At 33.5% G+C, this 24,932-nt stretch overlaps 3 protein-coding genes across 8 annotated transcripts; 1 reads left to right on the top strand and 2 right to left on the bottom strand.

Moving 5' to 3' along the window:
* Nucleotides 1-3,478: 3,478 nt before the first annotated feature.
* On the bottom strand, nt 3,479-12,239 carry LCB1 (long-chain base1). Of its 3 annotated transcripts, none has more exons than XM_021441494.2 (13): nt 12,024-12,239; nt 11,212-11,404; nt 11,024-11,118; nt 10,159-10,250; nt 9,654-9,747; nt 9,237-9,309; nt 9,000-9,132; nt 7,910-8,084; nt 5,673-5,813; nt 5,474-5,569; nt 5,190-5,331; nt 3,926-4,053; nt 3,479-3,831 (listed from the first exon to the last, which is right to left on the bottom strand). In XM_021441494.2, exons 2-13 carry the CDS (start codon nt 11,345-11,347, stop codon nt 3,649-3,651), a joined length of 1,488 nt encoding a protein of 495 aa, XP_021297169.1. In that variant the 5' UTR covers nt 11,348-11,404; nt 12,024-12,239; the 3' UTR covers nt 3,479-3,648. The 3 variants fall into 3 exon arrangements, with proteins under 3 accessions (XP_021297169.1, XP_021297168.1, XP_021297170.1); XM_021441493.2 differs by having other exon boundaries at nt 11,212-11,398; nt 12,024-12,238; XM_021441495.2 differs by lacking the exons at nt 11,212-11,404; nt 12,024-12,239 and having other exon boundaries at nt 10,159-10,268; nt 11,024-11,097.
* A 952-nt stretch (nt 12,240-13,191) lies between these two features.
* On the bottom strand, nt 13,192-17,861 carry LOC110426297 (lipid-binding serum glycoprotein family protein). The gene is made up of 5 exons (XM_021441497.1): nt 17,723-17,861; nt 15,681-15,941; nt 14,736-14,887; nt 13,994-14,130; nt 13,192-13,658 (listed from the first exon to the last, which is right to left on the bottom strand). Exons 2-5 carry the CDS (start codon nt 15,932-15,934, stop codon nt 13,491-13,493), a joined length of 711 nt encoding a protein of 236 aa, XP_021297172.1. The 5' UTR covers nt 15,935-15,941; nt 17,723-17,861; the 3' UTR covers nt 13,192-13,490.
* An 84-nt stretch (nt 17,862-17,945) lies between these two features.
* On the top strand, nt 17,946-24,905 carry LOC110426293 (pentatricopeptide repeat-containing protein At3g20730-like). Of its 4 annotated transcripts, none has more exons than XM_021441490.1 (5): nt 17,946-18,777; nt 20,031-21,320; nt 22,098-22,189; nt 24,240-24,464; nt 24,598-24,905. In XM_021441490.1, exons 1-2 carry the CDS (start codon nt 18,060-18,062, stop codon nt 21,122-21,124), a joined length of 1,812 nt encoding a protein of 603 aa, XP_021297165.1. In that variant the 5' UTR covers nt 17,946-18,059; the 3' UTR covers nt 21,125-21,320; nt 22,098-22,189; nt 24,240-24,464; nt 24,598-24,905. The 4 variants fall into 4 exon arrangements, with proteins under 4 accessions (XP_021297165.1, XP_021297166.1, XP_021297164.1 ...); XM_021441491.1 differs by having other exon boundaries at nt 24,579-24,905; XM_021441489.1 differs by having other exon boundaries at nt 24,240-24,905.
* The last annotated feature ends 27 nt before the right edge of the window (nt 24,906-24,932 follow it).

The following is a 24,932-nucleotide window of genomic DNA, read 5'->3' as shown; positions in this document are numbered from 1 at the left end:
TAATCATGCGTGGCATGCGACTCAATATTTACTGAGAAATTTCGTTATTTGTTTTTATTAAAGTCTCATCTTTACATGCGTAATATTTATTAATTGTATAAAATAAATCTATCTCATGCACACTATTTTGGATGATTATGGACTTTATCTATACAAGTTTCCTTGGGTCATTGAAGGAAATTAGCTTGGTCAAACTAAAGGGATAATATACAACATACTGTAATATTTCTCATTGTATTTTCATGGCACCTTTAGGTCTTTATCTTTGAATTGTAAAATAACTCCTAAACTAATCCTAATTCTACACTTAGATGTAACTAATTTCATTTTAGTAAGGTGAGGAGAGAATTTTAAGATCCCTAAAAATCAAGAGAAAAGCGAGGTGCGCAGACCTTATTTAATAAATAAATATCATGATAAATTTAACCATACATCCATAATCACATTAGGCCTAGTCTATAATCATCCATATACATTCATCTACATGAACATGAAATTAAATAAATTTCTTGTTCTAATTATTAATCCTATCATCAATTTGAAATTAGTTACATTCAACTCTTGAATTAACTTATTTCAAATATTCAGGTTTCAATTTAATTCTACATATGGAAACAATTTTCATATGTAGAGATCTTTACTAATGAATATAAATAATTTTGTCCATTCCTAATCTTGTTAGGATAGGAACTATTGCAAATTAAAGAAAGGATAAGAGTTATTACAAATTAAAACAATTTTTATTTTTATTGTCTAAACCTTTTAGATAATCCTTTTCTTATTCGAAAATAAAGATTATGTGTTTTAAATTACCAAATCTTATTTTGTAATTATAAAACCATTAAATCTTTATTTATCTATTGTCAAATCCGAATCCATAAGCTAAAATCACGGAGATATTTGTTTGGTTTTAAATTACCAATTTATCCTTTAACTTACATAAAATTTAGGAATCAAATTCCTTGATTTATGGAGGTTATTCAAAACAATTTCTGACCACCATTAAATTAAGAATCAGATTGTTGAATTTAATGTGTCAAACTTGTCAAGCTCTCATAATTTTAAATTGTCAATTGCTTAGTTTCCATAACTTATAGGAATTAAATTCCTTAATTTATGGAAACATACAACCATCTTTAATATCCTTTATTTAAGAGGTCATATTACTTAATTTTAACATCAAAATTACTGATTTTATGGAACTATTTCCATAAAACATCAAACAACCAATTGACTCTTAGAATTGCACCAATTGAAGGTGCTAGTTAAGGCAATTTAACAAGCCAAAACCGTGGCATTCAAAATATGGGATTTAATCCTTTAGCCTTAATTTCTGGTTAGCCCTTATCTTGAACATTTCCTATAATATTTTGCATCAATTCATTACTCCTTGAATTTGAATGCTTTTTTGCTGAATTTGTTTGTGCATCTTATGCACACTTTAATCTTTGCAAAAAGTTGACCCCATACCAAGATTAACATTCATCGATAAGAATTTAAAAATTACAAAATGAAATTGTTCAGAAATTTGCGAACAACTTCAAAGCAAAATTGTAAATTTCAAACCTCCTAATTTGATCCCCGAACACCTCATATCTATGTCAAACACAAAATTAACAATAACAAGACATTAGTTTGCATCAAAATGAACTAAGAGAGGCGTTGATACCACTATTAGGAATGGCATGATCAACATACAATGCAGCGGAATAATCAAGATAAAACAAAAAATTAAAATCATGTGTCCTACCTCGGATTGCCTTGGAGTTTTGAGCAAACAAAGATCATCATAGAAAATCGGAAAAAGGTATTACCTTTGCCAATTGATATCGTAATCAAATGGCTCCTCTTGTTGTTGATAAACTGTCACACTTTGAGTTTGAAAGAATCCCAGCTAACCAATTGCTTAATCTCCAATGTTGCACACATGATTACAATTGAACCTTCACCAAAGAGAAAACTTTTAACCACGGACTTGTGCTAGCTAGTGGACAATGTTTTGTCCTCTTTTCTTCTTTGATTTCTAATTGAGAACCAAAAAGAAGTTCTTCTCAATTCCTCTCAATGGTGACGGCACATAAAGAAAAACTCTCAATTTTGTTTTTATTTTTCCAATAAAAAAATTGACTTAGAAAAGAGTGGTTGTAAAGTGACTTTTATATCTAGGTTTTTCAACTTATTAAATATGCAAAATAAACTCTTCAATGTTATAACATTTATAATATTGAACTAGTGCCTAATTAAACTATTTTAATTAGGTCCCTAAAAACCTAGTATATGATTTAAGCTAGACTTAAATCATCACACTTTCAATTTAATCCATATTGTAACCTTTTGTGTGTGACCCATTAAGTTCTTAATATATTGACAATAGAATTGAATTATAATTTTATTTATTAATTAATTTAAATGAATCATATTCAATTTAAATTAACTAATTTAATTTTATAGACTAAGATTGACATCTAACAATGCATCATGACCACCAAATTGTTAGGAGAGTCAAAGGATTCTTTGACAACCTTTTAGTGTACAGTCTATTAATGTAGTTCATTCTTTTATCATATATTTTAGAGATGATCAAAGTTTTGTATGGTGTCTATTCTTATTGACTCCCATATTTGTTCCCACAATCAGATAATTAGTTTTATAGAGATTTATGAAACTCATTTCATAATATTCTCATGCGTTAATATCAATCAAGAACTGATGAGATATTTTCCCTTGAACCACTTGGAGTGATGATTCCTATCTTAATAATTTATTTGCCTTCATATGTTTCATATTACACTCAAAAGCATCTTGTTTTGGCATCCTTAATTAGACACCTATAGAGACAAATGTTTCAAATAGAAAGAATAATTACATAACTGACACATGAGAAGAATTGTATAAACATTAGAGTGAAATTTCAAATGCATTTCTCATGTCGGGTCACGTTCAGTGAACTTACTTATCCATGACAAACACTCACATGCTAGTTTCAAATATTTCTATACTTCTTCTACCCATAAAAGTGACTGCTTACTTCACAAGTAAAGATTATTGATGCCTTGTCTGAATAATACAACGATTAAAAACTTTAAGAATAATGCTTTAATACATAAGGATTTTATAATTATATCCAAATACAATTCTTTTAATAACATTGTGTAATAATGTTATTTTTAAGAATTTATAAATTAAAAGTTTTTTTTTTTGAAAAAAAGTACTAATGTGTAATAACAAATATTTAATGAGACTTTTCTATATTCTCACTTTTATCTTTTAATAAGTCAAAAAGTTAATAACATTGTAACTAATAATAGTTAATCCTCAAAATCTATTTGATTAAAAAAATATAATAAAAAAATATAAATTTATTTAAAATTTTTTAATTAAGTCTAAAAAATAAAAATAAAGCTGAGGGATTAGACTACTGGTTTTACCCTTTTTTTTATGAGACATTAGAACACCATTAACACTATAACAATTAAAATGGGTAGATAGGATCACAAAATTTTAAATAATAAAAGTAGAATGAACAATGAAAATAATTTACTTGTGAATGGAAATTTCTAAGAAAAAATAGAGACAATTTCATGAGAAAATCTTCCAAAGCAGCTAAAAACAAAAAAGTCTTGAAAATGATTTTTACATGCGCGGCAATCATCTACGATCCTGCAAGCTCAGCACCTCAGCTGAAACTCTCTTCAATGAGGAACATGCCTTGCGCAGGTCAGATTCTATGTGGGCGGCAGAAACAAACAGTCTAATTCCCACAGGCAGGGGGCATTTATCAAGCGTTGATCTTTTTGAAACCACTACAAATATAGAATCTTCTTTCAAGGCCTGCAAATGTTTCAAATCAGCAGATAAAACTCCATTCAGGCATCCACCAATCACAGGACTCTACTAAGATGGAGCAAAAGAATTGTGAACTTACACGATCGGCAATCTCTTCCAGGAGCTGGAGGTCACTTTTCACCGAACCTGTTGATTTTTCAAGTCGAAGGAAAACAACGGGTGATTCCGGATTGCTTGCTACTGAAAGCCCCTGGATATCTGACAGGCCTGCATTTTCACAACAGGTTCAGAGCCAGGAATGGTTTGTGTCAGTTACACAATAATCACCAAACATTGTTTGCACTCTCAGCAATTATCTACCACCAAAGGAAGGCTTGTACTACAAAATGTTTGATTTTTAAAAACTAAACAATATTAAATGAGTATACAATGAAGTAAATAACCGAGGCACTTACCGATGTTTTCAAAGTTAATAAGAAAATATCAGGGTGTCTCATATGAAAATGTTTCTTTTCGCAAGGAAAATAATAAGGAAGACATTTTTTTAACAAATACACCCTGCAAGGTGCTTTCTGATCCGATGTTGGCATGTTACATATGTTAATGAGAAAATATCAACTTCTAGTCACCACGGTGCTGACATAAGCTCCATATGGATCTCAGAAAATGGAGAATTCAATGTTGAGAAAACACTCACAACCATGTATCCAATGTACCCTATTCTCTTTTCCGCACTATAATATGTGTAGGGGTTAGGGTGGGGTGGAAGGGGAGGTGCCCTAGTTTGACAGTGACATTTTTAGGTCAAATAATCAACTACACAAGTTAAATTCTTTTTCAAGTGTTGTGATACTTTTAGATCAAATAATCAACAGTTTAAGGTTTGATTTGCATACTTTAAATGGTCTTAAAACTTTTCTGCAACTCTTGGCCAAAAAAAAAAAACTTCTCTGTAGCTCAAGTAACTTCATATTCAGCATTGCTAGGCTGATATGATTACAATTCCTAGGCACTCCAAACTAACATTTCAACACCAATCAAACTTAGGTTCCACTACTCTTACTTTGTTGCTCACAGACCTTAAAGCACTCACACCTTTTTAGTGTACTTTAATTGTCCTAATTCTCAACTAAGCAGGCACATTTCAAGCCCTAAACAAGCATAAAAATCAGATTCTATTCTATTCTGCTTCCTAATAGCACCAGGACTTTGGATTTTGCTCCAAATCTCCAAGTATTTTCCTTTGTCTGATTTTGTTTTTAAATTAGCTCTTAGCAGTCCTAGAGCTAGGCCTATATCATAGATTACTTGAAATCACAACATGTGTATTATCACAGAAACAAAGGACTTTGAAGTCAATCCCTAAAACCATACAGAAAAGTTAAATGCATGCTCAAACCAACCTTTCCATAAAATGGCAACGTTTTCCTTCAGCTTTGATGTCAACTCAGGATTTTGTTCTAGGACATCAATAGCAGTAATTGCAGCACTAGCCAAATATGGGGGCAAAGATGCAGAGAAGACATACCCAGAACTACTCAACCGCTGCCACAGATCAGAAAAACATTAGCCTTTTAAAAGAGAAATAGGAAGGCTATCTGTTAAAATAATGGTAATAAAGGGTAAGACTAGGCAGAACTTCCATTATTCAGTAATACAAAAAGGTCTTAGCGTAAAGTGTACAAACTTGGTGATCAATGACTCTAGCACTTCCAGTGCAGAATCCTCCTTCTGTCGCCAATGCATGCCCCATAGCAGCAGTAACAATGTCTATCTTCTCTATCTGCAATATGCGCAACCATTAATCACTAACAGAATCAACGCAACAATAAGAATGTAACAAATTTTATGAACACACCAAAAAAAAAAAAACTTTATAAACACACCGGAACCCCACAGTATTCAGTGAGACCCCTTCCTGTACGGCCAAGTACACCAAATGAATTACTCTCATCCAATACAACACGGAAGCGATACTTCTCTTTCAGCCTGATGATGTTGTCCAAAGGTGCTATTTGACCAGAATTCTACATATTTAACAATCAAAGGGTTAGATCCAGTACGTCAAATTTACATTCAGGAAAGAAAGAAACAATCTAATGACCTGAACCAACCACTACAAGGTATCATCCACTTTGACCCATTGGGCCTCATGATTTTTTCCAGAAAAGCAGCCTTGCAAGGTTGGTTCCAGGTCTCATCATATGTACCAAAGTCTTTTTACAAACTCTGCTTTGAGATGGGTGTGAGAAACAAATGCACATCAAGGAAAGTACCACAGATGGGACGATTAACAAAATCTATAACTGCTCTTAGACCTTGTAAGTGTTAAGTGCGTTAGTAGATTGAAGATTGCTGCTTTTCAGCAATTCGATTAAAGGAAAATAACCAACCAAGCACATATGAAAGCAAGCCATTGCAACAATAAAACAGGTCATTACTATTGATTGATTTTGCAATTAGTAAACTTCAAATAGTGAAAAAATTGTTTTAAGACTACAAAATGAAACATGACGTTCTGACATGCACTTCAGGTGAAACATCTTTCATATAGAACCTCAATTCCATAACATCACAGTTGCAGAGTTTGACAGCTTAGTACTCCGCATTCCTCAACAGGGGAAAAGAAGCTTCCTAAGGAATACATAGACATATGATAAATGCATGTACATGTATGCATGCAGAAAACTACAAAAATGGAAAGTTCCAGTTAAGAAAAAGAAAATGAACACTAAAACTTCCATAGATTGAAGATTACCGCTTTACAGCAATTCCATAAAAGGAAAATATCCAACTAAACACATATAAAAGTACACCATCGCAACAGCAAAACAGGTCACGACTATTTATTGGTTACGCAATTAGTGCACTTTGAATAGTGAGAAAATAGTTAATGACTACAAATATGAAACATGATGTTACACATGCACTTCAGGTGAAACATCTTGGGCGTGGAACCTCAGTTTCCATGACATCAAAATTGCAAAATTTGACAGCTCAAGTAATCCTCAACAGGGAAGAAGAAGCTTCCTAAGGAGTACATATACATATAATAAATGCATGTACAAGTGGTGTGCATGCATACAGAAAGAAAAAAAAAATGAAAGCTCAAGTGAAGAAAAGGAATTGGAACACTGAACCATCTTATTCACTACTCACTGAAAGCTAATAATAAATTCAACCTTGGTCTTGGTCTTATCCCATATGATTGGAATCTGAAGAGCATTGAAGATTCTATAAAGAAGCCCCATCCAACATTATTGCTGTCACTTTTTTATATTCCTCATCCATGAAATCTGTCTAACTAGTCTTCTATTCATCAACTTACTCAAACTTCTAAAGATAACCACTCTTAACAAGATACAAATCTTGGATGCTCCAAAAACATATCAACATATAAAAGACTTCAAAATGTTGGGGTATGGCCCTTTTAAGGTATATTTACCAAAAAAAAAAAAGAAGATGAAAAAGAAAAAGTAAAGATGACTATATGGTGTGAATGATTCGCTAGGACAATCAAATAATGATATTTGCATTTTGCAAGAATCTAGGCCTAAGCAAGTTTGTTAAGCAGTGATAGGTATATTTCTTTTTACTTGACTGAAATTTTTTGTTACTGAAAGGTCATGTCGGCTTCTGGTGTTAAAAAAAAAACATTATGTTCTTCACATAATTAATGATTTAAGGCTACACTCTCTAGCACTCATTCATCCTACTTTGCTCCTAATTTGATATACCAACAAAAGATGAGCATGGTGCAGACGAGAATGTAATTAATGGATCACAAAATCCACTGAAATGACATGCAATACCCACAAAATGTTAACTTTATGAACTAACCCTATGCATTTTTCTTGTCTGAAACATTTTAAAAATAATCTAATGCTAACACTGAAAAAACATTTTAAAAGCCAAAGGCATTATCATAAACTAATAAGGAACTTGAGTGTGAATTTTCATCTAAATACCACTAGACTTATTTATACCAATGACTCTTGTGCAGCAATTCAAGGCAACAGCTAATTTACCATTCAAATCCTAGAGATACGGCTATTTATGGACAACGGGGGCACACCAAAGATACAAATCGTTAAAGCTTATATGCACATCTGACATAACATACCTGATACACAGCTTCTACCACAATGTAGCGCCGCAATTTCTTAGCCCGCTGATTCTCTGCAGTAATTTTCTCAAGAGTTTTTTCTAGAGATTTCATATCATTGTGTTTGAAATAAACAATGGTGCTTCTAGAAAGGTAGAGGCCATTTTGTATTCCCCAGTGTACTCCCTCATCGCTGGATAACCAAACACAAACATAATATATAAAATAATGAGATATAAATCTACGCCTAAAAGATTCTAAAAAGGTATTAAAAGCAAAGACACAAACTTATGCTAAGATAAGCAAGGAATGATAGAACAGGACACATGGACTGGAAAGATCATACACGCGCATATACCATTGCACAAAGATCAGAAAATAAACAAGAAAAATGAAAAGCTGGAACAACTCAAAAAGCAATTTGGGCCTCTGAATACAAGCTTTATCCCTTTAAAATTGCAGCAGTTCCTTTCTGCCCAAATACACAAATCAAACAAAGGGAATTAAAACCCAATCTTCATATGGATTCCTCCAAATTTCCTTTCCAAGGTTACAACAATGCAGTCTATCAGTAATTAGATAGGACACACCCAAAAAAGAAGATACTACTACCACAACTCCCTCGATACCAAATAGTAAAGAAAAAAATGATCCACTGTCTTAGCATTATTCATACACATAATTTAATTACTTTGTTTTATAATTCTAAACCATACAATAATTGATTAGTTTAGTTTTAACAATCCTGTAAACAGCTGGGGCGTCACTTATCAGCAGGCCCATTGCAAGACATATTATAATCTGGCTTGTGAAACCATCTAGCAATGAGTCAATCCAGTTGTTAATTCAGTAAAAGAAGCTCCAGTGGGATACAAGGAAGAAACAAATTTCCATTGCCATGCTTGGGAATTTCAGTTGCATTAAGCAATAAATTCTATCTCACGATGCAAAAATTGAGAGAGGATTAGCAAGAGCATAACAAAATAAGGAGAAAGAAAGAGTAAATCAATCAATTTCACAAGTTATCCATTCCACAGCTTACCATATCAAATTCTGGCTAATAGCCATATATTTAACCAATTAAAGCAGTAAAAAGTATTTTACTTACACAACTATTATGTCGCCCTTTTTACAAAAACATGGGATTGTGCTGAACATGGTGGAAAGCCCATAAGAATAGAGGATGGAATCAGGTGTTCCCAAAAACTTTGCTATTCTGGCCTCGCAATCAAGGTGGACATCTGAACAACAGAAGGTTGTCACAATCCGAATCTTGTTCTTATAGAAGTTTAGGAAGAGACCTCCAAAGTGCAAAATTTAAAGATGCTTTGTTATTGATGCTTACCAATTGTTCCATAGAATCCACGAGGACCACAAGAACCAACACCATATTTCTCCAATGCAGAGGTACATGATTCCTGAAATAACACATTTTATTAATTCATATTTTCATATCTTAGTTACAAAAATCCCCTTGAAAACATGGTCTGGTTATAACTTCCACCAAGTTTTTAAAAATATACACTTCTACTTTGAGAAGCCAGCTTTTTTAATAATATTCAACAGCTTTCATAAACAAATTTAAGACAAGGTAAATGTATATTCTTAGGAAACATCAAGAGGGAGAGTGTATTTTTTAAAGAAAATTTGGAGAGGATAGTCATTATGCTATCTTGATATAGGGTTTTTGTAATTTATTCTCTGGTCCTTAATCTGTTAACAAAATAGAAGAATAAATATATAATAGCGATAGAATCCTCACAAGTAACTTCTCATGCCCTATAAATCCAAGATAATTTGCAGAAGCAAAGTTCACAACTTCTTTGCCATTGATTATCGTATGGGGCCCTGCAGCACTGCATAAGGATAGACTCATAAGCTAGGACACCTTTGGAAAAGAATTCACTTTGAGTATTTTAACTAATATAACAATTCATGAGTAGTTACCAAAATTCTATAAAGTTCCCATGCAAAGGCATACACTAATAAAAATAACATACAGAAATACTTATATAATTATGATTCCAGATGAAAACAAAATTAGGGAAGAAATTAAATGACAGAAAAAAGAAAAAAAAAAGCACACATTATTTGGAAACAAAATCCATTCAGTTTGGGAGAGAAAAAACATGGAAATAATACTTGGACAAAACGCATATCTCCCAAATCTTCAAAATGGAGGAGGAAAGGAATAAATGTAAGTAGAACCAAAATTTTTCAAGAGTCAAATGCAATTCAAATAATGCAAAGATAACAATTATATTCACCTTTCCAACACGGGGGGTTCACTCTGCATCTCTTCAGTAATAGGAGGAATAAGAGATTCTGGAACCCATTCATCACATAGCTCATCTATTTCCTACAGACATTTGGGAGACTTCTCGGAATGTTAGGCTAACGCAAAAGCACCGACATCAAAAAGAATAATAAGGAAACTGCAATATACAAGCATGAAACTAAAAGCATATCAATCATAGAACAGTATAAGATTACAATCTGACACAGATGCACCATTTAGATAAGTTAGTATAATAGTAAAAACATATCAATTGTTAGAACACCAAGGGACTTGATCCAACACACATCACCAAACCCTTCAGCAGAAACTTTTATGCTTAAACATAAAGGTACAAGTGTATATGGCTACCTTGCGACAATCCAATGATGATATGCACATGTGAACTTGAAACGTTTTTATTCAATAAAATTCACCGCAGAATGCAAGAACAGTTTGACTCAAGCAAAAAGAACAAAAAGAGGTGAAGCTAGGACGCAGATTACACATGGAAAAGGAGTAAAGAATGGCTTGCTATTGTTGGACCTTTCAAAGATATAGTCCTTCATCAAATGGAGTTGAAAAAGGATATGATTTGAAAAGCTGTCAAACAATTTTCAATGGTAGTATGGCTTCAAATATGCAGCACAAATCATACTACAACCATGAAAGAAAATTCTTTTAATCATTAAACATTCTGGTCCAAATAAAATGATCAGCCAAATCCTAGCTATGAAATATTGAATACACATAGCACATTAATAGATTCACAGAACTGTGATCCCCACCACATAAACATGAAGTAGTACGTACCCAAGGGGGAAATCAAAATTTAAAAGTAGAATTGCAAAACACACCTTCTTTGTTAACGGTCGCTTAGGAGGCTTGTAACTTTTCTGGGAAAGCAGAAAAAGAATGACCACCAAAAGAAGCACCTCCACAAACAAATGCCCTATAAACAAACTTGAAAACGTTAATGATAAACGCGTAAAGCATGAATAGGAGAAAAGATAGAGTCATGTAATTAAGATTTTTGTGAGGGTACCTCCTATGTGGACTCCAAACACTACAGCTCGTGCAGAAGGGGCATCCAAAGCCAAAGTGACCCAGTTTAAAGTGGCATTAACTAAGTTTAAAGCAGCTGATTCCATTGCAGTTGGCAAACAAAAGGATCCAATCATGAACCCTTTTTGTTCTAAAACATTGAGGAATACTGCCCACTGACCTCAACCCTGCAGCTATTAATTAACAGCTTAAGTTCCAGAAAAAGTAAAAGCAAAAGGATAGAAAGCAAAATCATGATGCATTGATTAGAAACGAATAAAAGTCTAAACTACACCACTAATTCCAACATAATTGTTCTATATAAAAGTAAAATACTTTTTTTTAAAAAAAAAAAAAAAGCACTTTTAACGTTAATTCTTCAAAATTATCATCGAACTTTCATATCCAAATGCTTTTTTTTTTTTCTAAAAAGTACGTCGTCATAAAAGTTACAACCAAACAGTACCTAAGCTAATCCAAATGAACCAAAAGCTGAATACTGCTCTTAATAAAAATTAACACCATCAATCACACAAATACAAACCGAAAATTGAAACCAATATGGATGGATTAATAAATTATAAATACAAACTTCTATACTTTTAAATGTTGACATAGAGAAGAAAAAGTAAAGAATTTATAAATTTCCAAGGAATGATCTGCTAGAAAATTAAAAAAACCTAACCCTAATTATAAAAATAAAAATCCAACGATGAAGATTTGCCGGTAATTTCAATGGAAAATTAAGATGAAATTCGGAAGAAAGAAAAAAAAAAAAACAAGCAAATTGTCGCAGAAGGGAGAAGCGAGAACCTGATGCCGGCACCGGCACACCTCTTGCTTCGGTTGATTTGATTTGATTTGATTTGATATTTGTGTCTGACAAGAGTTGGCTTGGCCTTGGGATTGAAATCAAATGTGTTTAAGGCAGCCAAGAAGAAAAAGAAGAGGAGGCTTGGTATTTGATGAAGGAAATGCTAATGGGAATGCAAACGAAAGAAAGAAATACACATGCTAATAGGAAATGGTCAACCCCCGGGTCCAAACACGTCCAATTTTTTTATTTGATTTTTCTTTCATTTACCTTTTTTTTTTTTAATTTGATTTTTCTTTTTTTCTTACAAAACAAAGCCGAAAAGTACACAAAATTGCCCTTCTAATTTACAGCAATATCCCAAAATTATTATTTTTAGACAATTTTATCCTTCTATGCTCCCGCGTTATTCCCAATCCACACACCAAAGAATAAAAGGATTTATTATTGAATTAACAGGTCATCATGTTGATATCCTCCTCTCCTTTCGGTCCGTACAACCCAATTGGGTTGAAATAAATTTAAAATCAAATTTTACGTATATGATTAATAAAAATTTAATTAATAAATTAAAGTTAATTTACAAAAAAATAATGTTTAAAATTATATTTAAAATAATTAATAAATTTTAATAAGTACTGCATTGATTATAAGAAATTTATAAATAATAAATTATATATATAACTAAAAATTAATTATTTATAATTGACTTTGAATAATAAGCATCCTAAGACCACTTACCGAATCTATGACGGATAATAGTTTCATTATTGCTTTCCTACCTGAACCCTACTCGAACTTAATTATAAATTAAGTTAATCAACATCCGTGCTCATAAACATACTGTAATTGAATTTGCTTTTTAACAGTGTAGCTTCAACGAATTTACCTGCTACTTCACATGAAGATAAGATAAGAGTTGCCAAACAATTTGCCAGAAAATCTGCATCTCAGGAAAACCCTAAAATCATGACTATCTTGTTGTATATGCATGTAGCTACAAGAGAATAATATCAAATACTTGTTACAAGTAGGATGGCTTTACTGATAATTGCATGCTGAAGAAGAAATACAAAAGTAATCCTATTGAAAATGCCATGTGATATGTATCAAGTTTCTTTCACAATATGACATGTAAATGTGTTCTGTACCATGTGCAACTGTAAGTCTAAGAATTACTTCTTTTTTATTTATTTTTATTTGAAAAATATAAACTAACCGGTATGGGAATTTACATAAGTTTGTGGTATTCAACAGTTTTTAACAATTGTTGATTCATAGAACACAATGTACACTTTGTTTATGGAACAGGGCAATGACATCTTTTACCCAATGATGGTACCTAGTAATGCAGCAGGGCTGGAGGTAAATACTTTGTGTTCATATGCACAAATTGGCTTGCCTAATCCATGATATACTCCTTCTCCTTTTCTGGATAAATTGATCCACCGCATAGTTTTGAAACACTAGTAACCTAGCCATGCAGACGGTATTGGTTGAAACTTGTTCTTTGCCATTGCCAGCACGTCATAGTAATCTGCACGGTTGAGACAGTCACGGAAATCGGTGAAAAGCTTCTCAAACACCTTCCATTGGACTTCAATTGATCTAGAGTATGGGTATGGAAGAAAAACCTGCAGAAAATGAAAAGAGGAATCAGAAAAAAATAGTACACCTGCATGTCAATTTTTTAAATATTTGGAAGCTGATGAGATTTCAAACAGATTGTTATTGTCAAAAGAACTTTAAATCAAATTGCAGACACCATATCATCATCAAACTCCTCCTCGTCCCCCTCCTACCCCACCCTATATCATTTCCATTTTGCAAGTTTGGTGCCATGAACAGGTCAGTCTTGTCTTTTTTGTTGTTCCATGTGCAGCTTCTTGTTTGCCACATGTTCATGTACACACATATACAAATATCATATACACATTTATACAAAAATGGGCTCTATACAACAACTTACGTCCCCCTCCAGAGCAAGGTGCTTAAGTGAAAGAAATGTGTGCTGATTTTCCTCCAAATTATCAAGGACTGCCAGCCAAATCTGTGAAGCAAGCTTGTGGGCGATGTCTCTTGAGTTCCCACAAGCAATAAATTGATCTGCTAAAACAGAGAAAAATAAGAGGTAGTGATGGACTCATGTTTTTGTCATTCCAGAAAGAAGATACTGGTACTACATGACGAGATAAGATGCAAAAGATTAGAGCAGTCTAAATCTCAAATGCAGTTTCTAAGGATGGATAAGCAGACACTACAAACGGAATGCTATACTAGATTTTAAGCAGAAATCATTTTTATTTACCCAATCAAAACTCACTGACATAACATGAGAGATTGACATTCAAGATGCATTTATCATGAATGCATAATACAACATTTTGCTTACCATGAAAAGGAAAGGGATCATGCACGAAACAAGTATCCAGCAATAAGTCATGCTAATTTGTTATTATCATTCAACCTTTAGGAAGAACAATTGCTTCTTAAAAATTAAAATGGTACAAAGAATAAAACATATTAAAGCATTAATAGAAGAATGAAGCATTCCGATAACAGAAAGCAGACATTTAACATAGATGCCCATGAAACATCAATAGAAAATAAATCCATAAAACCTTCCACCTTTATAAAAGGAATCATATATCAACTTATGAAACATTAAAAAATTTGTAGGCGCAAGAACCAGAAGAGGATAGAAGCCACACCAATTATGGTTCCATGAAGTACCCCAGAAGGAGGTGGCATAGTTGAAAGTTCAAGCTGCTCTTTCAAAAATAAATATGTATGGCCCACAATCTCATCTATCTCATTTTCTAGAGCAAAGATGTGTTTACTAACATATAAAGCAGCAAACCTCCTGAAATATTAGGCAACACTGTTATAATCAAGTCAAGCTTAACAAAAAGGGTTAGAAGGAAACATTTTTGAACTACTTAAGAAACAGTTAATTATAATGTGATAAGACTTCAAAAAATGATTTTGTGATGTCCAAAAGCTGATTAATATTGTTTGCTTAGATTCTACCTTAAACAGAAAAGAAGAATGAAGATAGCAGTTACTCAAAGGAAATCAAATTCAATAATAATGTAGTCTGCTCAGTAGGTATTTTCTTTAGGATCTCACTTGCTACAAGTGATAGCACTGACTTCATCTTTCTGAAATCGGTAGCAAAACATAGGCTAAAGGATAAGTATGGCTGCTGTGTTCCTGGGTTAAAAAAGGAAGAATACTCCAGATTTTTTATTGCTTTAAATAGTTATGAATTTTATCGCTTGAAAAGACAAACAGAGCTTTATGAAAGGCTTCAAGGAATAGAAAGTAGGTATAAATGACAGGTAATTCTAAATCTCCAAGTTAAATGGAAGAAATATTATATCTTTAAGAAGCCAGTTGTCCTACAGCAATTTGCACAACCCACTAAGATTTGTTAAGTGTAAAAGAAAAATTAGGAAAAATTAAATTTCATTGAACAATTGCCTTATATATAGTACAGGAAAGAAAGGAATCACTAAACTTAGCCCAGAGGAAAAGAAGGGGGGTAGAGGGGGAGGAGAGAAAATCATGAGGGAAGAGGAAAAGGGCAGGGGGGAGGGGAGGGGAGAGGAAAAAAATATGAAGCATGAACAACTGGCATTGCTAGTCCATTCAACCTTTTGCTTAGTCCTTGAGGGATAGGTCCAGGCCACCTTTTAGCTTGGCTGGCCATAGGAAATGTTCTCATTAGAGCAGCTTGCCACAAGCATTCTCCACAAAACAATTTGGCCCACTGTTTTTTGACACAAGATAATTCTGCCCACTCTGAAACTGGCACTCTGATGAAAACTTCAATTAGGAGATGATCAGGAAGCTTTCCAAATGAATTATTAACCGATGTTGAAGTGTCATTATCCCTATTATTGGACATTACAATTCTGCAAAGAAAAAGCCAACTCTTGGAGATCAATTTTTTGCAAAAGAAAAGGGAGGAAAATGAACAGCAAATGAAATGAAATATTCTTCATGTTAAAATGTCCTAGACAAAATTTATGCTCAAATCGTGGAAGGCAGAAAAATAGTATTCTCAAGACAGGATAACGGTCAAGATGACAATATAAGATTTTGATGCCATAGAAAGTAGAGGCTCCATTTTAATTTTAATAAAATCATGTTAATATTTTCAGAATATAACTGAAAAGAGAGAAAAGAAGGTAATCAGATTAAAGATTAGAGAAAGAATACATAAAAATTCCTCCGAAACTAGCAATAATAAGATTAGATTATGAGAGCTTTAAAGACCCCCAGTAAAAGAAAAGGGAAAAAAAAAGAAAGAAAGACCTTTATGCTAAAAATGCATTCAAAGTGATTATGGTATAAATCATCTACCATAAGCAATCAAAAGCTTGACTACAATATTTTGCATCTTAACTGCCTATTTATAGAATCTATACCAGGGCCTAATAGTTTAAAAAAAAAAATTCCCTCAAGCAACACGGTAGGAAGCACTAAGATACAAGTGCCACAGATTCTCAACCAACTTCTCTAATCAGGAGATCTTAACACAACCTACTCCATTATACTGAAAATAGCTCCACTCATCAGAGTTTATTTGACCAAACTAGTCAACATGCATGCTGCCTAAGTTAAGTTTTGTTATTCCATGCAAATTTGATGTGTCCATTATATTACTCGTACCATTTGAACGAATAATTAACAAGAATATCAGAATTCAATGCGTGATGGGTGTGACAATAAAGCAATGAAGAAACCATATTGTTGTCAATTTCATAAACATTCTACAGCAAAACAACTAAATTTGGAAGCAACTTCCTATCACCATATGAAACATGAAGTGCCTAAGACAGAAGCAACATGGTACTAATGGGTATACATGAATAAATTGAACCAGAAATGAATCCATTTCAGGAAGATGGAGATGTAATAAATTGATTAAAATATGACAAGTCAATACATGCAACCTGAAAGCATTCTGATTAGAACAATGACATATAAAACAAAATAGTATGTGCTTGAAGCATACAGGATTCATAATCTCCATTAATTTAGGGTAGAAAACAGCCTAGGGAGAGCATGATGACTGCAAGAAAACATTAGATAATTTTTTCTTTCTTCACTAAGAAATTGCATCACTTGGATTGTTTACAGTAATCAGAGCAATCAAATTGAAGCTGTCTTTCTGTAAACGAACAAAAAAAGAAAGAAAGAAAGACAAATTCAAGATGTCCTGAAAGGAGGATTGGTGGAAATTGAATACAAAGAAAGAATCTTGATGACAAACTATATCAAATAAACATTCAAAACAGAATACAAAATCAGTCCATCACATAACAGAACAAGTTAATGGCAACAAAAATAAAAAAATTAAGAAACTGGCACGAAGCTCATGAAAATGAAGACAGCTTGTTAAGAAAACGAAGCCCAGAAAAGCCTTTCTAACAACCGGGCTGAATTATGATAAAAACCCAGCTTTTATTTGATTGTTAACTATTCAAATTTAGTCCCACAACCACATATTGCACTTTAAGCCGACCCATAAACACAATAATCATAAACTGAGGAAGAAAATAGACGTATAGTCGGTGTTCAGTGCATCAAGTAACTACTACCATTCAGTAGGAAGATGATTGAACCAAACTTAAAATAGTGCAAAAAATTAGACAGACGAAATGCATGAGAAATGAAAAGAAAATATCACCTGGGTTTTTTTGGTTTTCCCCTATTTCTTTTCACTCTTCAGCTGAGAAGGTTGAGCTTTGACGAGAGAGAGAGAGAGAGAGTAGCTGAGCTGAGATAGGAAAATTGTACGACGTGATCGTTTGAGGTGAGACTATAAAAGAAAATTACCGTATACAAAATGAATTTAAAAAGAACTGTTTTGACAAGAAGCGACGTCGTGTAACTATAGAGGTTAGGTTAACGTTGCTTTCCCTTTTGTTTTTTTCCTTCTTTTTTGTGGTTGAACGTTGCTTTCCTCACCAGCATGGTGATATTCTAGTTCTCTGTTCATCTGAGAATTCCAGAAAAAAAAAACCATGAATGTTGTCCGTACCAGAAGAGCTAAAGCCATCCACTTTCTTAACCGAACCCAACTCAGAGGCACGAAATCTTTGTGCAATAGAGGTGAAATTCAACAAGATTCCAAATTGATTCAATTGGATTCTTCCTTTTACATGAGAATTTTGCAGCTTTGCATCAATTCTAAAGCCAAAAGGCAAGCCCTTCTAGTTCACGGCCAAATTATAACAAATGGGTTTATTTCTAATGTCCATTTAGGTACTAAATTAATAATTTCTTATGCCAAAATTGGTGACATGATTGCTGCAAAGAAAGTGTTTGATAAAATGAGTGAAAGAACTATTGTGTCATGGACGGCTGTGATTTCAGGGTATTCCCAGAATGGGTTTTTTGAGAATGCCTTGATGGTATTTTCGGAGATGCGAAAAGGGGGTTTTAAGGGTAATCAGTTCAGCTATGGGAGTGCACTAAAAGCTTGTACTGGTTTGAGGTGTTTGGAAAGAGGGTTGCAAATTCAAGGGTGTGTTGAGAAAGGGAGGTTTGTCATGAACCTGTTTGTGCAGAGTGGGTTACTTGATTTGCACGCAAAGTGTGGAAACATGGAGGATGCTAGTCGGTTGTTTTATGGAATGGGAGGAAGGGATTTGGTATCCTGGAATGTGATGATTGGTGGATTTGCTGTTCAAGGATTCCCTGATGATGCATTTCAATTGTTTAGAGAAATGATGAGAGAAGGTTTGCTTTCACAACTTGTTTTAAATGCACATTTTAAGATATAACATTGATTAAATTCTTTATTTCAGGATTTTAACTTATTATTTTGTTCAAATTAAGATGTAATTTTTTAGCTTTTATCCATTTAAAGAAAATATGACCAAAGTTAACAAATACAAAGTTGACTCTATTAATTCTTTTAATGGTAATTTAATAACTTTTATCATCAATTTTCTTTAAATGGATAGATGGAAAAGGTTGCAACTTAATTTAATCGAAATAATAGGTTAAATTTTGCTATGAAAAATTTAACAATTATTAGATCTTAAAATGAGTATTTAGCCTTAGTTTTAGTTTTATAATATTAAAATGTATTTTCTTTGTAGCAATTACTATGTTTTTGTTTTATTTAATTAAATTTTTTTATTATTGTAATATTAACCTTGATGCATAACACATTCTGATATTAAATACTATTGACTTATAAGAAAAAGCTGTGGGGCATAAACTTCAAGAGTAGATTACTTTTTGGGTCACTGAACTTTTGAAAATTTTTGTTTTGGCCATCTAACATTAGAAAATAATATTTTGATCACCTGCATTTATAAGTGCTATTGTTTTGGTCCATCAGCTATTAAAGATAATAGGCTTTCCACTTGGCATTTCATGTTACCATACCATAACTAGTGGCATATCCATGTAGCTAAGTCCACGTGGTAATAATTTCTTTTAACAGGAATTTAAAAAATAAGGAATTATTTTTTTAAGGAAAAAAATTATATTACCATGTTGTATAGTGGCTGACTTGGATATGTCACCTAGCTAAGATATGTTGATGTAGAATGTGAGTTGGGAGGTCTGTTATATTTTATTGGTTGAGTGACCAAAACAATAATACTTATAAACATTGGTGACCAAAATATTCTTTTCAAAGTTGGGTGACAAAAATAAAAAGTCTCAAGATATTAGATGATCCAAAAATATAATTAACTCTAAATTTAATAGAGAGAAATAAATGTGATGTATAAGCTAATCCAGGCTTAGATCAATAGGAACACTTGGTCATTAAAGATAAATCTGAAACTTCCCATCCATATGTTAGTAACTAGTAAATCTTGCTCTCTCCATTAGAATATTCTTGACATTGTTGACAGTTTATCAATTGCCTTTATGACATTGTCTGATTTTGGCATCTCCTTGTTGCGTACTCTTTTTAACATAAAAAGATAAAAAAAAAGCAGTCTGAAATTATCTGAAACACTCTGCTTCAACAGGAAAGATCCCTGATTGCTTTACCTTTGGTAGTGTTTTAAGAGTCTCCTTTGGGGAGGGTGGCCTCATGAAGGTCAGCCAAGTACATGGACTGATCACCCGACTGGGGTTTGAATCATGTAATTTGTTGGCTGGATCACTAATTGATGCTTATTCTATATGTGGAAGTCTACAGTGTGCTTCTAGGTTATATAGGAATATGCCAAAGAAAGACATTATATCTTGCACAGCCTTGATCGCTAGCTTTGCACGTGAAGGCAAGCACAATAGGGATCCCTTGGATCTCTTTAAAGAAATAAACTCAATGCAAATGGGAATGGATAATATGATATTGTGCTCTATTCTTAACATATGTGCTAATGTAGCAGAACTGAGCTTGGGAAGACAGATCCATGCTTTTTCTTTGAAATGTCAACCAAGTAGTGATTTGGCAATGGGCAATGCTCTAATTGATATGTATGCAAAATCTGGACAAATAAAAGATGCTAATAAGGTATTTAATGAAATGGATGAGAGAAATGTGGTTTCGTGGACGTCACTTATTGCTGGATATGGAAGGCATGGATATGGACATGAGGCAATTGCATTATATGAGGAAATGGAGCATGAAGGGTTGAAGCCAAACGATGTAACTTTTTTGTCCCTTCTCTTTGCTTGTAGCCATACTGGGCTGGTTAATGAAGGTTTAGAATTACTTAATGCAATGGTTAGCAAATACAAGATATTACCCCGAGCTGAGCATCTTTCCTGTATGGTTGATCTCTTTGCACGTGGAGGGCAGTTAGAAGCTGCTTATAATCTGATACATGAGATGAACATTGAGCCTACAACATCACTTTGGGGTGCCATGCTTGGGGCTAGTAACATCTATGGCAACATGTCTATAGGAGAAGCAGCAGCAGCGCACCTTTTTAATATGGATCCAGAGAAGTCAGTTAACTACATTGCCTTAGCTGGAATATATGCAAGAGCTGGGGCATGGGAAAATGCTTGGGAGACACGTAAATTAATGGACAAAAGAAGTGCAGTAAAGGATCCAGCATACAGCCTTCTGAGCTCTACAGAGAAGAAAGGGGTGCTTTTGCAGCCACATTGAAAGGGTCAAGCTATCTTATTATATTGTTCATGTAGGAGATGCAGCATTATTTACAAATTACAAGAACTTTTCTAGACACTTAAATTTATGTTGATGGTACAGAAGAGTTGGAGTATTGGTTTTGTTTATTGTCATTCTACTCAAAAGGACATCAATCTGGTTGACTAACGTCCTTCTGATGCTGCACATCATCCTGGTATTTAACTAACTATAGTTTTTTGCATCGATTTTCTCGTCTCAAACAAGTATTAAGTAATTTAGATGTGTATTATGCATTTAGTTATGTATATTGATAACTGTTTGCAAGTATGAGCATATAAGAGGTTGATTTGTCTATGGAAAATATCTGCAGGCAAGGAGATTCTTTTATCTTGGGGAAATGAGGAATGATGATTGAGAGCATAGGCCTTCAATTTGGCTATTCTATGTTAAGTTGATGGTTTAAGTGAACACAGTGATCGGTTGTTGTAAATCTATGATTAACTTTGGTTGTATGTGGGTCTAACTAGCCCATTCAATCAGATAGATAGGTTGCTGATTTTAGACCTTTCGTATGCATTAACCGTGGTTCATGATGAAAGTCAAATTGGAGGTTTATTACATGTTTCCTTACTGAAACTGGATGATATGAGGGGTTCTATATGTGTTTATTTATATTGTTTCCGTTTAATATATTTGTAGAAGTGATGTCTTGTGTGTATATTTCCCTGAGATGTCAAATGTACATCAGATTCTTGCTTTCTTATAAGCTATATAAGTTCCCATTTGGTTTCAATGTTTTCTTGTCTTAAACTATGTGCCATCTGGGTTAGTGGTCAAATGACTGGTCTAGGGATTGTAGACATAATTCTATATGGTAATGAATAAACTAATTTCTAATTTACTATTTTTATTTTTGTTATGGATTTTAGCTGTATTTCCTCCCTCTTACTGTTGTCATAATCATTAATGGCATTCGTTTTTACTTACTCAGCTTGTCTTGTTGGTGGAATATCTTTGTTACGCACCAAGCTCATAGTTAAATAAACTCAAGGCTGGGGATGTCATCAAATCTTCAATAATGTGGTAAGAAGTGATAAATTTACATCTTTGTATTCCATAGATTTAAAGTTCAGGCAATTTATTAATGATAAACATTTTTATTTTACTCATTGTTGAATTGAATGATGTGAGAATCATCATATAGAACATCTTCAAATTGCAAGATCGTCAGACTTAGTATTCATATTAAGACTCGTAATGTTGCTTAGAAAAGAGTGCATTCATAGGAAGATAGGATATAAATAAAATAAAGGGATCAAGCCAGAATTTGAGGAAAAAGATCCTATCAATCCCATTGTATTAGAAGACAGAAAAACATCAATGTTATTTTTGCTGTTAATTTAGACCATCTTTATATCTTATCTCTAACATGATTTGTCAAAATTTAAGCTTATTTTTGCTGTTAATTTAGACCATCTTTATATCTTATCTCTAATATGATTTGTCAAAATTGAAGCATACTTTTCCTACAACTTTCTAGGATAGGTTTGACTCTATGTTATTTCTTGACACCATGCTAGGTCTTTTTACATGTTTATTAAACCTAGTCTTCAACTCCGTCGTTGAGTTATGTGCCTATGTCATCAGTTTTGGCTGTCACAAATAATATGCCTGGAGTAACCTTAATCACCACACAACCTTGATTGTTTTGAACATTTTAGCAAACATAGTATGTTCGTTGACTAGACAAATGGGAGGAGAATCTTAGTGCATCGAGTTGTAGCTCCCCCCTCTCTCTTTTTGCTAATACAAAAAAATTTTTCCATTGACATTATATGAATGAGTAAAATACACCCAAATCCTTAAGGTATTCCCCTGATTCAACTCAAGTCCATTAGTTTTTAAAATGGACACCCTACTCTAAAACACCAAATGGTGTTAATGGAGGTTGAAAAATCACTAAACTGCCTATGACTCTAAAACACCAAAAATCCTTCTTTGAAGACAGATTAGACGAGTCATTCACCTGTTAATCTTCATCTTCATCATCTCCATCCATCCTAAACCCAAAAGCCCAAGCTCATTTGTGTTGGATTTTTCTTGTTTCCAGACTGCTCCATTTTTTTCATCCACTCTACACCCAAAAATCACCGAAGAGATAAAAGCTGCAGCTGAACATGCAAATGCTGCTAAGTTCATTGACAAATTACCTCATGTTTTAATTTCTCATCCACAAGGTTATTTCTTATATTATATCTCAACTTTTATAATTATATTTGAATTGTACATTTGAACTTCGAACTCCATATATAGGGGGACACATACCACAACTCAACCATGTGTAATTGTAGAAAGCTATCCATTCTGGGTAATCACTTGTGTGGGATTTATTTAACTCAGCCCAAAGATGTCCCCTTACTACCTTTATATGGCTTTCAAAGTGCTTCCCAAAGTCCATAGCTTCCATCAGCCTATGTGTGTCTTGTCCATTGCTTTTCTTCTGCTCCGGAAATGGGAATGAAGAGGGACTGATCAGTTGAGTATTGAAATGTGGGTATTTTATTCAATCCAACCTTACTTTTCTTGGGTTAACCCCAAATAGGTGTTCTCACCAATAAGAAAGAAGGGATATGCTTTTCATTCAACCAGTCCCCTAACTCACATCGACTAAACTCACCTTGGCTGAGCTTCAGAGCTATGATCTTATGCTAAATGGGCTAATGCTACTTCCCCATTCAATAATTGAAGTCTGGTAGACAAAAGCAGAGTGTGGCAATAACAAAAGCAATTCTAAAGGACCCCCACATTTTGCTTTTAGATGAAGCTAAACAAGTGATTTCTCTCTCTGTTAGATTGTTTTCGTGTCCAAGTCATCAGCTGAGTCTTTCTTTCTTATATTTCTACATGAAGGGTAAAATGGGTATCATGTGATACCCACGTGAGTTAATTAACAGAAAGTCAAATGGTGGCTTAATCACAGGACTTATGAAACTTGTGAAGTATATTATTTTGAGATGAGGTGTCCATTTTGAAAACCAGTTGACTTGAGCTGAATTACTTATTTATATGCAATAGCTTTGGTTTATCTTGATTTTTAGGACAACAGCTGATATTTTCTTGTCTCTGCAAGCAGGACATAAGTAGGAATTCCAAGCAAAGCAACTCCAGGCATCAATTATAGCCCAGAGAAAATATGGAACTGCCACAAATTGCGGTGTAACCATGATACAGCAACTAAGTTCTAGCATTCTAAATGTTTTTGACCAGCTTGTTTAAGAAATTCAACTGGTGACCTTCAAACGGCCATGCTTTCCTCCATCGGGTGATGCTTGGAGAATCAAAGTATCAACTTAATTTGGTAAGTTGATGCTGCAAGATGATCATATCTTACTCAAACCAGAGAATGGTTTGTGGATATGCAAAGCCTGTCTGCTCCTGACTTGTAGATGTTTAATGCTAATTTATCCTTCAGTTAAACAAGGATGTTACAGACTTGCAGGGGGATCATCAGGAACAAAGTTGGATCTTGAGAAGAGCCATGTTGCTGTAGTGTTTCATGAACTGGATTGGCGGCTCCCAATTATTGTAGAGTTTTTTTCTCTCTTTTTATCTTTTCTTTTTCTGTCATTAATAGATAGAGACATTTGCTGCAAATAAGCTGTAAGAAATTTCGTTGAAAATGAAGAAAATTGTAGAAAACATTAGTAAAATGTTGTCTAAATTTCAGTTCGAAAGCGTAAGACCTGTGTAGCAGATTGTTAGGAAAGAGGAGGAAAAGAGGGAGGGGGTCAACACCATAACTCTGTGATGCCAATTTGTTCAGCCA

Source organism: Theobroma umbraticum, unplaced genomic scaffold (assembly GCF_002168275.2).
Source record: "Theobroma umbraticum cultivar Fairchild unplaced genomic scaffold, ASM216827v3 scaffold_55.0, whole genome shotgun sequence".
NCBI lineage: Eukaryota > Viridiplantae > Streptophyta > Magnoliopsida > Malvales > Malvaceae > Theobroma > Theobroma umbraticum.
Note: the sequence above shows the minus strand (reverse complement) of the source record. Positions and strands in the feature narration are given on the sequence as shown.